The 15,338-nt window shown below is 64.1% G+C and overlaps 5 protein-coding genes across 5 annotated transcripts; 2 read left to right on the forward strand and 3 right to left on the reverse strand.

Annotated features, from left to right (window-relative positions):
• Positions 1 to 33: 33 nt before the first annotated feature.
• ESP1 (separin protein) lies at positions 34 to 6,747 on the reverse strand (the record flags this gene model as incomplete). The annotated part of the gene is made up of 10 exons (XM_069355270.1): positions 6,038 to 6,747; positions 5,768 to 6,004; positions 5,288 to 5,728; positions 3,554 to 5,249; positions 3,458 to 3,517; positions 3,317 to 3,421; positions 3,081 to 3,273; positions 2,643 to 3,045; positions 2,057 to 2,605; positions 34 to 2,016 (listed from the first exon to the last, which is right to left on the reverse strand). The coding sequence occupies exons 1-10, from the start codon at positions 6,737 to 6,739 to the stop codon at positions 34 to 36; spliced, it is 6,369 nt and encodes a 2,122-aa protein (XP_069207341.1). The 5' UTR covers positions 6,740 to 6,747.
• A 199-nt stretch (positions 6,748 to 6,946) lies between these two features.
• Positions 6,947 to 7,282, forward strand: RPB10 (DNA-directed RNA polymerase II subunit L; the record flags this gene model as incomplete). Its single annotated transcript, XM_069355271.1, has 4 exons — positions 6,947 to 6,949; positions 6,991 to 7,106; positions 7,144 to 7,214; positions 7,254 to 7,282. 4 exons carry the CDS (start codon positions 6,947 to 6,949, stop codon positions 7,280 to 7,282), a joined length of 219 nt encoding a protein of 72 aa, XP_069207342.1.
• Positions 7,283 to 7,390: 108 nt separating this feature from the next.
• Positions 7,391 to 8,872, reverse strand: Q8F55_006831 (uncharacterized protein; the record flags this gene model as incomplete). Its single annotated transcript, XM_069355272.1, has 6 exons — positions 7,391 to 8,170; positions 8,208 to 8,378; positions 8,416 to 8,520; positions 8,564 to 8,674; positions 8,713 to 8,784; positions 8,834 to 8,872. The coding sequence occupies 6 exons, from the start codon at positions 8,870 to 8,872 to the stop codon at positions 7,391 to 7,393; spliced, it is 1,278 nt and encodes a 425-aa protein (XP_069207343.1).
• Positions 8,873 to 10,564: 1,692 nt separating this feature from the next.
• On the forward strand, positions 10,565 to 12,545 carry FBA1 (Fructose-bisphosphate aldolase 1; the record flags this gene model as incomplete). Its single annotated transcript, XM_069355273.1, has 4 exons — positions 10,565 to 10,591; positions 10,744 to 10,803; positions 11,268 to 11,947; positions 12,245 to 12,545. The coding sequence occupies 4 exons, from the start codon at positions 10,565 to 10,567 to the stop codon at positions 12,543 to 12,545; spliced, it is 1,068 nt and encodes a 355-aa protein (XP_069207344.1).
• A 256-nt stretch (positions 12,546 to 12,801) lies between these two features.
• Q8F55_006833 (uncharacterized protein) lies at positions 12,802 to 14,563 on the reverse strand (the record flags this gene model as incomplete). Its single annotated transcript, XM_069355274.1, has 9 exons — positions 12,802 to 13,072; positions 13,108 to 13,365; positions 13,400 to 13,556; positions 13,589 to 13,821; positions 13,866 to 14,026; positions 14,076 to 14,207; positions 14,289 to 14,296; positions 14,334 to 14,438; positions 14,473 to 14,563. The coding sequence occupies 9 exons, from the start codon at positions 14,561 to 14,563 to the stop codon at positions 12,802 to 12,804; spliced, it is 1,416 nt and encodes a 471-aa protein (XP_069207345.1).
• Positions 14,564 to 15,338: the final 775 nt, after the last annotated feature.

Below are 15,338 nucleotides of genomic sequence, written 5' to 3' on the forward strand. Positions count from 1 at the left end.
TCAATGATCATGTGCATACAATACAGGGAATAGTTATGAGAGGTACACCGGGATGCCGTAGACGACGGGAGCCGCGCCTGTGAGGTACTGGAGCTTGGGCGTCGCGCGCGCCGCACTCACGGCCTGGACGACCGACACGCGCTCGTCCTTCTTCTGGCCGATCGCGTCGGCGGCGAGACCCAAGCCGTCCATGACGTGCTCGGTGATGCGGTCGATATCCTTGTCGGTCACGTCCCAGAGGTTGGCGACGAGGCACGGGCTGCCGGCGAGGACATAGTCCCATGGCGTGCCGGTGCAGTCAAAGTCGCCGTGCTCGCGCAGCAGGCCCGACGAGCAGCCCCAGAGCATGGTCACGGCGCAGCGGCGCAGCGCGCGCACCTTGTGTCCGCGGATGTACTCCTCGCCGCCGCCGTGGCCAAAGTACATGACGAGATCCGACTCGCCCAGCGCCGACACCATCTCCCCTTCGGTCGGCACGCGCGCCGTCACGCCCGACCAGCCCTTGGCCTCGAGGGCCGTGAGGCGCGCCTCGAACCGGCCCTGCGTGGCTGTCAGGTCGCCGCTCGGGTTGAGGAAGTAACGCGTCTTGGCGGGGTTGAACGTCCGGCGCGAGGCCGCACCGCCAAGGTGCCGGCCCAGCGCGACCTGGTCGAAGAGGAACGGCAACGAGGGGATGCGGCTCACGGCGCGTCCGCGGAGAATCGGGATCGACTCCCATGGGATGCCCTGCACGTTCTTGTCCAGCGCCAGGAGGAGATGCTCGCCGCTCGTGGCATTGTCGCCCAGCCCGCCAATCGCCGTCTCGAGATCCGCAAGCGCGCCCTTGACGTCGACCCCGATCTGGTCAAAGTCGAGCTCGGCTAACGCGACCGCGATCCCGTGGAACTGGTACAGGTCGAGCACAAAGTAGACGAGGTCTTCAATTTCCTCGTCCTTGCACTTGGACGAGAGGGTTGCAAAGCACGAGAGCAGCGTGTCGTTCAGGCGAACGCTGGCGCCACGACGCATGTCGGAGCCCGCAGACGACAGCGCAGTCTGGAAGATGTGGTTGAGGCGGTCACGGAAGGCGGTAGAGGCCTCAGGGCTGATGTTGCGCCGGGGGTTGAGCACCGTTTTGAAGGCCCCGAGCCAGCAGAACTCGATGCTGGCGAGGAGCTGACCCAGGCGCTCGTCGAGCTCTAAGCGTTGCTTCCACCACACCTTGCGGTCGTCCATTGTCTTGCAGTCCTTGATCGACTTGATCGACGCGACGTTGCCGTCCATGATGGTCTTGAGCTCGGCAACACCGGCGTCAAAGGTGAACAGCTCGGTCTCGTCCTCGCCCTCACGGCGACCTTGGCGGTCCAGCGGGATACAGAAGACAATGGGTTCGGTGCCACGCTGGTGGCGGGACACAAGCATGGTGTTGCGGTCATTCGTTACCGTGATGCTGACCACCGCCCAGTCGGCCGGGAGGAGGTTGAGGTCGAACGTCGTGGACAGCACATCGCTCGTCGCGTGCTTCGACCGCACGTTGTTCCAGTACGCGCGGAGCGAGGCCGTCGCTTCATCGGTCGCGCTAGTGACAGGTTCCATCGCCAGATGGGGCCAGTCCATGTCGTCTGCCTCGGGGTTGACAAACTTGCTGTCAATGGCGGGGATGAGCTCGCGCTGCAGGGTGATGGTCGAGATGGAGGCCAAGAGATCAGCAGCGGATGAGGTTGTGGTGGGCGAGCCATGGCCAACAGAGGTCTGGAAGGCACCGAGGAGCGCGAGCGATACGCAGGCCTGGCGGACGTCCTCGACGCGACCAGTGTGTCCAGTGACTGTGACCGCTTGGCGGAAGGCATGGCAGGCGCGCTCGAGTAAAACCTGCGCGCTGTGTCGGTTAGACTGGCGCTCCTTGGCCCGCTTGTCCGGCGAGCCCATTGTCATGGCAATGGTGGACTCGGTGAGCGAGCTCATGAAGAGGTCTGTCTTGAAGTGGCTAAACGCCTCGTGCATGGCTACGCGAGCTTCAAGGGTGAGCTGCTCCGGCTGCTAGCGTCAGTTTACAAGCGACCGCCTTGAAACTGACCTTCGATCCTGGCCCCTTGGGAACGAGATCAAGCTGCTGTAAAACAGCCTCGTACTCCTCGATGCAGCCAGCCTCGCGCAAGAGCCACGCGCGCTGACGGAGGACGTGACCCAGCGCGACAGGGAAGAGTGGCTCCTTGAAAGCTGAGATGCTGCCTCGTCGCGACATGGGCATGCGCGCCTCGGAGGCTCCGAACTCGTTGTCCAGCCCAGTAAGGCTCTCCACGGCCGCTAAGAAGAGCTCGTCGGCCTCACCTGGCTCCTGCTGCTTGGACAGTAGTTCACCCTTGACGCGCATGAGGTTGACTGCGTCGACACCGTCCTCAATCGCGAGGGCGTCGATCGCCTGCTGGAGGTGCTCGGCCGAGTGCTCGAAGCGTAACTTTCTCGACTCGACCTCGGCGCTGTGTGACTCCACACGCGATGTGTAGATTGACGAGCGGACAGTCGGAGCCATGTACCGCGCCTGCTGGAGGTAGTATTCGCACTCTTTGATTGAGCCACGACGAGCGAGCGCCAGGGCGAGTTCAAACGTCGTGTCGAATAGTGCCTGTCGTCAGCTCGTGTATCGGAAGTTCGGAGCTTACCTCTGCATAGTGCCACTGCAACCCTCCCAGGTGCTTGTTGGTGAACGCAAACGAATGCTTGGCCTTTGACTCGGGCTTCTTCGTGGGGCTAGCCGAGGCCGATCGCGCTTCTGTGGGGCTCGAAGGCGCACTCTGCTCGCTCTGCTCTTGCTCTGGAGCAGCGGATGCCAGATGGGCGATACCGTGAGCCGCGCGGCACCATTGCCTGTATGCGATCGTGAGGCTCGCAATAGCATTCGTAACGTTCTCCTCGGCCATCTTGATCGCAGCGACGGCAGCGTGGGCAAGTGCCACACGCTCTGAGACGTCGCAGAGCGAAATCCAGCGTGCGGCATATGTGCCATTAGCTGTCGGCGGCGGGATATCCTGCGATGTGCCCTCGGCCTGGATGTACTCGTCGCGACTAACGTCAGCAGCGTTCAGCGGGCGGCGACTCACGCATGCTTGACGTGGCCAGAGATGGCAAGGAAGCGACTGTGGCGGAGGTGCAGCTCCGTCTGCGTTGCAGCAGACACGGGCGCCGGAGACTCGGAGACAAACTTGATCGCCTGGTTGAAGACGTGGGTCGCGCGCGACGTCTTGCCAAGGCGGCCGTACTCGGTGGCGAGGTGTGCGCTTGTTTGGATGTAAGCTGAGAGGTTAGTATAGGTACGTTAGACCACTCGAACACCCACCATCAGCTGCGCCCTCAGCTGGACGGAGAAGCGCATGGAGGACCTTGAGGGTCTCGAGCTTGAGCAGCGGCTGACCAAGGATGCCACACAGAGACGAGAGAGTGTCTAGTGGTCAGTAAGGTTTACCTACACGAGACGTACTCAGTAACTGCGCCAGGCGGTCCACGCTGTCGAGGGTGGCGGCTGCGGGAGGAGCCTCATCTGAAGGATTAGCACTGTCTCGAGAGTGACACTTACTCTTAGTCTCAGGCGGGGCAGTCTTGCCACGGCTAACAGCTCTCGCGGGCGCCTTGGCAGCGGCGGCCTTGCCTGTGCCTGCTGACGCCGACCGCGTGGTCCTGGCAGCAGCGGGACGCTTTCCAAGTGCCGCGGGGTACTTGCTCTCCTTGATAGGAGGGACGACGAGGGCACGGACCGCACCCAGTGCTGAGGTCGACAGCTCGACGACCTGTTCTGTAGGCGCAGCGAGGGTGTGGTATGCACTGATGGAGCGAAGGATGAGGGCAGAGACGCGGTACTCCTCGCGATACGGCGCCAGCGCAGAGTCCTTGCCGAGTGTCTTCTGCGCGGCGAGCGCATCCACCTCGTCTGCGAGGTTGTCGAACTGCTCAGCCGCAACCCCGGTCGACGTGATGATGCTCATGAAGCGCGAGGCGACGCGCATACGGCGAACAGGGTACGCTGCGGCGTCGTATACGCCAAAGAGCGAGTCTGTGAGGGCGACAAGTGTGTCCTGGATATGGGGCCGGAAGTCGGCGTGCTCGATACCCTCGGCGATGGACTCGACGATCGCGGCGTGCACCGTTGGTGGCACACCGCGTGCGGCCATCGCCTCAGCGAGGAAGCCGGCGGCCTTGCTGGCGTCAAACTCGGTGCCTCCCGTCATGAACGCAGTGCACCGTTTCAGGGTGGCAGTGACATCAGGGAGGCCGCTGAAGATGGCGGCGATGGGCTTTGTCGCGGCTCCGACGGCGATGGACTTGATGGTGGCGGGATCGATGCTGGCCAGGCTCTGGCACAACGCCTTGAGCGACTCTTCGCGGTCGCTCTCCTGGAGACAGAAGGCGAGCAGCTCATACCGCTTGGGCAGGGTGGCCTCCACAGCGTGCAGGGCTGGGTCGCGGTCTGCTGAGCCCTCAGACGGGTCAAGGGCCAGCAGTGCCAGAGACCACTCGCATGTCCTCTGTGCGAGGGGGAGGGCCGCCGCCTTGTTGGTGCGGGCCGCTGTGACGGCCGAGCTGTGAGCTGCACCGGCAAGGCACGAGCCGAGCTGGAGGCGGGTAGCCGGGGCGAGATGAGCGCCACCCTCAACGTACACACTGTTGGTGCGGTCGAGGAGCCGCAGGATGAATGTGGCGTCGGCGGAGCTCTGGCGAATGAGGTTGAGGGTCGAGTCAACGGCTCCGGGCATGCAGTCGCGCGCCAGAGCGGCACTGTCGTTGGCAAGCAATAAGCGCTCCGTCATACCAAAGAGCTCGACGATCCACTGCTTGGAAGCGGAGGCGAACTTGGGCGTGTCGAGCAGCTTGACGACAACGCGGCGAAGGCGCTCGACGGCGCGCGCAGCAGCGCTCGAGGCGGTGGCTGACGCGTCCGACGAGTCGAGGCTACAGATCGCAGCGAGGAGCTTGTCGATGTTTACTCTGCCAACGGCGGTGGCGAGGTCGTTGTCGCTGCCCTCATCGGCCTTGGTGATGGCTTCGACATCAACGAGCGTCTTGGACAGCTGGGCCGTCAGACGCTTGAGCTCGGCGCCAGCGTTGGCGACCTTGGGGATAGGGGATTGTGTTGGGGTAGGCGGGGTGCTAGTAAGTGGGGTGCTAGCCTGTGGTGAGGTCGAGCCGCTGCTCCAGCTACTTGCCGACGAGCCCTCAAGGGTCGTGGACCCAGCGAGGGCAGCGAGCGCACTGTCGATGATACTCGAGTCGCCGAGCTGAGTGGGTCAGCGCTCTTCCCTAAAGCGAAACCCACATTCCGTCCAATGCCGACCCAGGCATCAGCCACAAGTGACCAGCTTCCCGAGAACCATGCTGCGCGGTCCTCAGACCTCGCCTCGCAGATCCGCTCCACCACGCCCACGACCGTGGCAATGACGCCGGCGGCCTGGCGCATGCGCGCGGGCTCCTTCTTCTCGAGGTGGCGCTGGACTGTGCGGGTGACCGACTGCCAGACGTTGTCTGGGGGGTTCTTACGTGCCTCGTCGGCCGCAGAGGCCGCCACGGCCGTCGTGAACGCCGAGAGGGTGCGTGCGTGGAGCCATGCCGCTGACCCAGGGGGCGAGGTGAGCGCTGCGAGGCGGCGGTACAGGAGTACTGCGAGTGGACCGACAGCGGCGACAGGCAGCGACGGAGCAAGGAGGACCGGACTGAGAGCGTCCGACTCGCGCGGCAGCGGCAGGAGCGCGGCAATGGTCTGGTGGGTTAGACGGATGTTTCTGACGCAGGAACCCACCTCGACACTGAACGCCTTGACCGAGACGAAGCAATTCCAAGCCGCAAGCGCAAACGAGCAGAGAAGCGTGCGCACGCCCTCGTCGAGCGGCGAGCCAGCCTTGGGCGCGGGGAACGCCGCGAGCCCGGCCCATCCATCTCCAAACTTGGCCGGGCGGGCCCAGTCGTCCGCGCCATGCTCATACAGGCGGAGCACGAACGGGCGCGCGTCGGCGAGCATGGAGAGCGCGTCGTCGTACTGCGCGTCAGCTCGCCCCCGTGTCCCACTCACCATCTCCATCGAAAGGCACTTGACCACGAGGGCCATGGCGCCGCGCTCGACCGCGACGCGCTGCGCGCCCGCCAGCCCGGCATACAGCTCGCGCAGGACCGCCACGCCCTTTCCCCCGCTCTCTAGTGCCGCGGCGACGCGCGCGCCCCACTTGCCCGGGTTTGACGCCTTGCTCCCCTCCGCTACGGCGGCCGAGAGCTCGCGCAGCGCGCCGTTGCTCGCTGCCTGTGCGGCCTGCGCGCGCTCGCGCGACGACAGCCCGCCGGCCACTTCCCACGGGAGGGGCTCGGGCGCGGGCGCAGACTTGGCCGACGCCGCCGTCGAGCCGGAGCGCACCGTCGTCGTCGTGCTGCGCGATGCCGCGCGCTTAGCGTCGGCGGCGGCGGGGGCTTTCGGTGCTGGCGCCGGCGCGGGTCTCCCTGCTGCTGATGTTGATGTCGACGCCGCCGCCGGTCTCCGCACCGCCGCTGGCGCCTTGACCGCCTTCTCTACCTTCTCCTTCTCTTTGGGCGCAGCGGGCTTCGCTGCTGCCGGCTTCGACGCCTTCCGCACAGGCACCTTGGGCTGCGAGACCTTGAGCACGCGGTCGAGGTCGGCCGCGAGCGCGTCCACTGGGGCTGCGGCTGCGGCGGGCGCGGCGCGGCGGGTGCGCGTTGTGCGCGGCGCCGACGCCGGCTCGCGGGGTACTGCCTTTGTCGGCATGTTTGGTGGTGATGGTGGTGGATAGCAAACACGAATAGAAGTCACTCGCGGTGCGGTGATCATTGTTGTGATCCGCCAGTGGGAATGACGTGGGTTTTGACACGTGGGGTTTATCACGTGCAGAAGTTCCTTCTTTTGTCATCGAAGTCGAGCTATCTTTGTGGGTGGATTTGTTGGTGGAATCGTGCATCATCCACATCAACAGCAATGGTGGGTTGAGGAAGACATCGCGGTTCCAGCTCACCCCCCAGATCATTCCCGTCCGCTGCTTCTCGTGCGGAAAGGTCGTCGGCAACCTCTGGGAGTCGTACCTCGAGCTCGTCGCCGCCGACATTGACGAGGGAGACGCCCTCGACAAGCTCGAGCTGTGAGTCGTAGCAGCCAGAGCAAAGCTGACAATACAGCAAGCGCTACTGCTGCCGCCGCATGATCCTCACCCACGTCGACCTCATCGAGAAGCTCCTCCTCTACAACCGTGAGTTGGCAGTTCCCGTTCGACCAGCTCACACCGCAGCCCTCGACCGAGACCGCACCACCGTCTGATCGCCCACGTCCCCGTTCCGCCCATTATTCAGTGTACATTGCATGATATGACTTAGAACCACGGTGTGGGCGGCAAGAGTCTGCTGACGTCTGCGCGCTGATGACTACCTAATATCTCCTGACTCCGCCCTCGCCGCCCGCGCAGAACACGGCATCTGCGCCCACGGCCCATGACTCGACGCTAACCGCCTCCCAGCCCGCGTACTCCTCCTTCGTGGACGCGGTGATCCGGCCCGCCGAGTCGATGTCCAGCTCAAGGCGAGATGGCAGCCCAGAGCCAGTGCCGACGAGGAGGTCTTGCCGTCCGTCGCGGTCCACAAACGCGAGGCTGTAAATCGGCGCTTCGTTGCGTTTGATAAGGGTGGGCACGGGTGCCTCCTGGCCTTCCTCCACTGGGCGCAGGGCAGACAGGTGACGGATCGCAATGATTCCGTTGGCGTGGCCCGTGGCAATGAGGCCGGTGGAGGGCGAGTACGCAATGCCAATCAGGTTGGAAGGCACAGGTGGTGGTGAGACGAAGACGGGCGCCGTGAGGGAAGACGAGGACAGCGTGAACGCCGAGATGGATCCGTCTGGCGTGGCGGCAAGAATGACCTGTTCGCCCTCGGCAATCACGCCGAGCGCTTGCAGGCCTGCGTCGTCGTCGACCAGAACGAGCCCGTCCACAGCGCGCCCGGCGTCAACCCTCCACTTCTTCTCCTCCTTCGCCTCGCCCACGCTCCACAGGCGGACCGTCCCGTCCTTGCTTGCGGAGAGCACCTGGCGGCCGACACCAAGGATGGCGGTGGAGGTAACCGCCCGCGTGTGGCCCTTGAGCGTGCGCGGGTTGGCACCCGTCTTGGAGGAGAAGATGCGGACCGAGAGGTCCGAGGAGGCAGTGAGGACCACCTGGCAGGTCAGAGGCAGATGAAGACATCGAACCTACCTCGCCGCTAGGGAACCACTGGACATGCTGCACGTCGCCGACGTGCCCCTTGAGCTCGACGACGGTCTTCGGATCAGACGGTGACACGACGACGCAGTAGCCGTCCGTGCCGCCGATGACAAGCTGCTCAGACTTGTCAGAGTAATCGATGCTGGAGATATGCAGTTCGGGCTGGAGTGAGCTTCGTTCAAAGGAGAGAGCAGCTCACCGAAACGTCGGTCTTCTTGGTGTATGGTGGGTGGATCACCTGTCTAGGGAAGCGGACGGGCAGGGAGTCGATGCCGAGGGAAGGGACTGAGACGGTGAAGTTGGACTGCGCGCGTCAGCTTCGGAAGGCAGATTTCGAAGCTACTCGCCTTGGACAAACGCTCGACCTGGACTCCATCGCGGGCCGCGACCTCCAGGCCTCCGCCGTCGGCGGCCTCGACGCGCACCTTGCCGTGGACAGAGGTGGTCCCGCTCTTGTACTGCGACGTTAGTTCTCTCCAAGGCTGATCGAACTCACCCCGGACACCCAGAAGTCTTCCCTCAGCACGACGCCTTGCTCAACGTCGTCGAAGACGGCGGGGGCGTCGTGCTGGGTTATGTCAGCTGGGCGCATTCTCGAGTTGGAAGCTGTAACATACCTGGATGTCGATGTATGCGAGCGTCTGGATCTTTGCCATTGCTGCTCTGTCGTCGCTATGCTGATACCGAGGGAAGGTCGAGCAACAACAAAGTCAGTCCCGGCAGCTCGACGCATCCATCAGCGTCATGGAGGAGACGCAGAGTGGAGGTCGGCCAGAGAGAGTGGCATCTGGTACATGGGGGGCCGAATAAGAGCGGCTTGTCCGGAAGCAAATAGCCACGTGGTAAGCAGCGGAGATCCGATGATCTGGCGAGCTCTGGCGCCTGGGTGTACTGAGGAGGAGACGCGAGTGGCGAGGCAGCCGGTAGCATTGGCGACCACGATGGCCTCAGTGGCCGCCGCAGACGACAGCATGACACGGCGCGGCGCCAACGACAACGGCCCGCCCGAACCCCGCAACGCGCATGACACAAGCGACCTGACAGCGCCACAGCCGCTGCAAGCGGCGGCCGGAGAAACCCAGCCACCCCGCGAGATCGGCAGTCGGTCTCCAGCCAAGTTTATGGCCGAGATTGCGTGCAGCGCCTGGCGGCTGGGTCCGGTATGATCCGGGCCTTGGGAGCCGGGTGCATTGCGGGCCGTTGGCGGGGCCTTGTCCGGTCGCTTCGCGCTGGGTTTGGGGAGCCGGCGGGCGTGCTCCGCCGCGCCGCGCCGTGGGCCACGGCTGACGGCCTGTCTGCGGCCCGCTGCAGCGAGCACGACCTCTGGGCGTGTGCACGCGGCACGGATCGATGGATCGGCGTGCTGGTGGCATCGTCTCAGGCCTGGGCGAGCAACGCCTCTCGAGCAGCGCAGAGCCACACTGCCTGCTCGCGCCGTGTTGCACAACCCGCAAATAGTGTCATGTGGGTGTGCTCTGACGACGACGAGGCGACGAGGCGACACTAACGGCCAGCCACGGCCGACGAGCCCAGGCCCAGCTCATCCTCGGACATGCAACCCGCCAGGCAGCATTGCCCAGCCCCGTCGTGTTCCGAGAGGCGGGTCGCTGGCGCCTGGCGCCAGGCAGGCGCCGCCCCGCTCGGGGTCCCGCTTGCAAAGGCCCATGAGCGACGACGCGCCGGACGCCCGTGGACGCGTCGGGCCGGGTATGGTGCTTGTACGTGTCCTGACGACCCCGCAATAGCGACAATGTGGAACAGATGGGCGGTGGATGGATATGCGGGGCGGGCCGCTCGGACCGTGCCACTAACCCGATGACATGTCGGGGGTAGTCGGCAATACAATGTACGAGGTGGCTACCCCGCAATTTCTCGGGCTATCATTGAGGGTTGCCGTCGTTGCCGTCGCTGGCCTTCGTTGTACCACTCAGAGCCAAGCAACTGACAGGGACAAAGGGCTGGCTCGCTGGGCTTGCTGTCGTCAGTTTGCTGCGTGTCTACCGGCGGGAGGGGGACGAAGACGCGCAGAAGTGCAGTGGGTTTGGGGGAGGGAAGGCAGGCAGGCAGACTCAGGGACCTCGTCGCCGGGCGGCAGCTTACTGGCCGAGTGGTTCCGTTGCCGCATTCACCCAGGGGCAGTCGTCCGTCATCGCCCCAATCCCCATCGCGCCCAGGGGCGGCTGGCGACAAGGCAGGCTGCTGGCGCACCCATTCCAACGCATTCTACTGGCACCACGACCACTCCCACTCCTGCCTACCAAGTCATCTACCCTTTCTCCATCTTTTACTCTTCTCTCAATCTCTCTTCTCTCTTCCAAAAAACCCATATCCACCTAAATCTAGTAACAATGTCTGGTCTCTCTCAGATCGTCCCCGTAAGTATCACTCCCAGCTCGTAGCCATCCCACGCTGCCTGCTGCGGCACCCTCGCTGCCCACGACGTCATTCCTCGCCCCGTGGGCGATAGGGATGGCGGGCGGGCAGGCTAGAGGTGGAGCAAACGGGACACGCCAGCTAACACGCCCAGGCTGGTGTCATCACCGGCGACAACGTCCGCAAGCTCTTCGAGCACGCCAAGGAGAACAAGGTGAGTTGGGCTCGTCTGGTTGTATCCGGCGCAGTGTGCTCCGAACCGCCCTCGGAGGCACTCCGAGAGTACTCCGCTCGGGCCAGCGAAGGGCATACGAGCGCCCGCTGGCCCCAGGAGCAGTCGGGGCGAGAGATGACGCCTTTGAACATTGCTCCTGAGTGCGAGAGATGAGGACACACACGCTCAGTCTTGGCTGGGCGGAGCTCCGGATACACCAGCACCGGCTATCGAGACACCTTTACTGACAACGCACAGTACGCCATCCCTGTATGTGCCAACCACAGTGTCTATCACGACGGTACTGACTGAGTTTTCTTTGCCGGTTGCGATTGTGACTTGACCTCGAAACGTGTAGGCCATTGTGAGTAACTGTGCGAAACGGCCGGACGGTTCGGCTATCGTGACGCGATACGACCCGACGGCTCGGAAACGTTTCACCCGTGGCTAATGTCCCACCCCAGAACGTCACCTCGTCGTCGACCGTCAACGCCGTCCTCGAGGCCGCCCGCGACATCAAGTCGCCCGTCATCCTCCAGGTCTCGCAGGGTGGTGCCCACTTCTTCGGTGGCAAGGGCCTCTCCAACGGCAAGGACCAGGAGGGTTCGGTTGCCGGCTCGATCGCCGCCGCCCACTTCATCCGTGCCATTGCCCCCGCCTACGGTGTCCCCGTCGTCCTCCACACCGACCACTGCGCCAAGAAGCTCCTCCCCTGGTTCGACGGCATGCTCGAGGCCGACGAGGCCTACTTCAAGGAGCACGGAGAGCCCCTCTTCTCGTCGCACATGCTCGACCTCTCGGAGGAGTCCAAGGAGGAGAACATTGCCACCTGCGTCAAGTACTTCACCCGCATGGCCAAGATCGGCCAGTGGCTCGAGATGGAGATTGGCATCACCGGTGGTGAGGAGGACGGTGTCGACAACACTGGCGTCGACAACTCGGCCCTCTACACCCAGCCCGAGGACGTCTACGACGTCTACCAGGCCCTCCAGCCCATCTCGCCCAACTTCTCGATCGCCGCCGCCTTCGGCAACGTCCACGGTGTCTACAAGCCCGGAAACGTCAAGCTCTCGCCCGAGCTCCTCGAGAAGCACCAGGCCTACGCCGCCAAGGAGCTCCAGGAGAAGTCTGGCTCCAAGCCCATGTACGTATCGATGTGTATCCCTCCCCCCACCGCTTCCCAAATAGACAGTGCCGTCGTCTCTCTCAATGAGACTGTTGCGGCGATCCGGATAGCGAATAGAAACGTTCCTTTCACCACATTTAGAGCCTGCTTGCCCTTCCCTTCAATGCCGCCAGCGCTGCTGGCGGGCGTCACTACTCCTTGCTAGCTCCTTCGAGTAGCAAACGAGTGCCGGCGTGGGTCGTGGGCGAGGAGGTGTCATATTGGTGCAACATTACTCTGCCTAGTGTCTTTGATTACACTGCTGACACTACCCAGCTTCCTCGTCTTCCACGGTGGCTCGGGCTCGACCAAGGAGGAGATCAAGACTGCCGTTGACAACGGTGTCGTCAAGATGAACGTCGACACCGACACCCAGTTCGCCTACCTCTCGGGTGTCCGCGACTTCATCCTCAAGAAGAAGGACTACCTCCTCACCCAGGTCGGCAACCCCGAGGGCGCCGACAAGCCCAACAAGAAGTACTACGACCCCCGTGTCTGGATCCGCGAGGGCGAGAAGACCCTTGTTGAGCGTGTTAAGGAGGCCAACGCCGACCTCCAGAACGTCAACCGTCTGTAAATGGGCCGTGAAAGGCTGTGGGGGTGACAACCGCGCAGTGCCCGTGTAGTTAAGTCGTAGGAAGTGCAGTAATGCGATAGGTTAGAGAAAAGGCCGAGTCTTACCGCGGAGCGGCAAGGCGAGGGTGTTGCTGCAAGTCTGACTCGGCACTCATCACTTAACTCGCCGTCACGCGCTGCATTTGAATCTTAGGTTCTTAAGGTCGGAAGTTCTACCATTTTTGGCACACACACACACACGAGCCGGCTGCACATACTCACGACTGGGAGTAGCACGCGGCGACAAGATCGGCCGGGATCGTCGCGTCGAGGTACGCGACAAACTGGTCGTACGGGACCATGTCGAGCGTACCGAGCGGGGTGGACGTGACGAGTGGCTGGCCACCCCAGAGCACGCGCACGGCGTGCGTGCTCGTCTGCCTGCTCTCCCACAGCTCGAACACAACCTCCGAGCCCATTCCCGGCCAGACGGGGTGCGCGATCTGGAGGAGGCCGAGCACGGGGGACACGGAGCCGTCGTGCGCGAAGCTGGCGTCAGTGGCCTACCCCCTCCGCCGACTTACTTGTGCAGGTACTTGATCTTATTCTCCCCGCTTACCGCACCGTCCATGTGCCCGACGAGCTCGCGGAACCACGCGCCCATCTTGAGCGCGCTGTACAGCGTGCTGTTGGTGGCGCCCCTCCAGCGGTACGCGTACTCCCAGTTTCCGAGCCTGTAGATCGCGTCGGCGTCCGCCTCGGACACGCACACGGCCGTGGCGTTCACGCTGCAGGGGAGCGGCTTGCCGTGGCACTGCTTTGCCGAGAGGTTGTCGTACGGGCTGGGGTTAGCGCTAGCGGATGAGGCAGACGCACTGGTCCCAGGACGTGTGCCAACCCCCGCCGTCGTCCGCGCTGATGCCGGACACGGCGTTGAAGCGCGCGCGCAGGTCGGCCGAGGCGGTAAGGTGCGCCGTCCAGTCTGGGTTCGAGCCCTCGTACGCCGAGTTGACTTGCCCCTGGAGCGGGCAGGCTGGGGTCAGCGTGCGGGATACCAAAACTCACAGAAGGCCGGCTCGAGCGAGTCGAACGCGCCACGCTGGATCCAGGCCGCGTACGCCTTCTGCTTGGGGAACAGGCCGGCGACGAAGCCGCTGAGAGTCTGCGACGTGATCACGTTGTTAGTCACGCGGAAGGCGTAGGCCCCGCGGTCGGACGGGTCCGGGAGGAAGCCGAGGAGGTCGTGGTACACGCCGTACAGATCCGCGCCGTGCGTGCGCGCGTCGTCGAGGCCCTCGCTGGGGCGTGAGCTCGTTCACGAGCTCAGGGGGGCCACACCCACCTCGTAATGGCGGGAAACTGGCAGGTCGAGCCGACGAACCCCGGCCCGACGGCCGCCTCGAACGGGTTCAGCGTGCCCGTCTGCGCCTGCCACGACACGGGCGTCGTGTCAAAGTCGTCGGCGCGCGCGTACGCGTACGGCCCTTCGTTAGAGCAGTCCCACTGGGCGTCTGGGTCAGCGGCTGCCGACGGGGAATGGCGCCACACCCACCTTCACATCCTCCTTGAAGAACGTGTTGGACGCGTACGGCGTCCGCTTGTGGTGCCGCTGGATCACCTCGACGTACTTGAGCTCGTAGTCGCAGGGAGGAAGCTTGTACTCGGCCTTGCGCACGTGCGGCATCTGGGGGGAAGGCGCGTCAGCGCGTCGCCGTTAAGTCATCGGCGTCCGCTCAGTCCCGCAGCAAGTCCCGCAGCAACCCACGTTACACCCTGGGCGTCAGCTTGCAATCACCGCGCCGCAGCTCACAGTTGTACACGCCGTACTGCGCGTCCGGGGTCGCGCTGCCCGAGTAGATGCCGGGCGAGCCGGTGCCGTTGAGCGCCCACGTGAGGTTGTACCACGAGTCGGCAGCTGCGAGGTTAGCCACGGCAGTGAGGAGACGTACCAGGCGGGTAGTGCGTGATGTTGAATGCGGCGGCGGTCGTCGCGAGGGACACGCCAACGGTGCCGGCGAGAATGGAGCGGAGCGGAGCCATGATGTTGAGGGGGAGCTGGGGGAGCTGGAGGGCCGTGGCTGGGCTCGCTGCCACCGCGGCCGCGAGCACGCTTATATGCGTCGCGAGGGCGCCCCGGCCTCGGCGCTGTCGGGTTCGGTGTGGCGCGCGCACGTTTGTAGACGGGGAATGGGTGTTGCGACGCGTCGAGAAGTCGAACGGATGGATGGACGCGTTGGGTTAGATGGTTGATGCGGACGCCGGATGACGTCATGCCTGGAATGGGAGAGTGGTGGCGGCCGTCGTGAACCGGCGTCTGGGGACAGCGAGATGTCGGACACCGCGCGAGCAGCATGACAAGGGCGCCGGTGACGACGACGGCAGCCGCGGCCACGAGGCCCAGCGAGAGCGCCGAGCGAGCCACTGCGTAGCGGGCTCAGTCTTTGTGGCTGGACGAAGAACCCACCCCCCAGAGACCCACGCACTCGCCACACTCCGGTGATAGGAGCCACGCGGTCCCACTCTCCGGTCGGACTCGCTTCGCGTCCCGATACCATCTCAAACAAACAAAAGCATCTCAAATGAGCAGAGGCGTGCGTGTGAGTGCCTGTGACACGCTCATGCTTCAGCTTATCAATCGGTAGAAGCTGCTGGCCACATCTCGGCCGCTACGACGGGCTCTGCTGATTCCGAATCCTTGGAACAGCTCGTGGCGATCGTGGCTCACGCAACTTGAGTACGCTTGCCTTCGCGCAAGCTGATACCAGAGCAACACCTCCATGCACCTACGACATCAACAGCAGGGCCAAGGCCGCAG

This window comes from Vanrija albida, assembly GCF_041260175.1.
Source record: "Vanrija albida strain AlHP1 chromosome Unknown contig_5, whole genome shotgun sequence".
NCBI lineage: Eukaryota > Fungi > Basidiomycota > Tremellomycetes > Trichosporonales > Trichosporonaceae > Vanrija > Vanrija albida.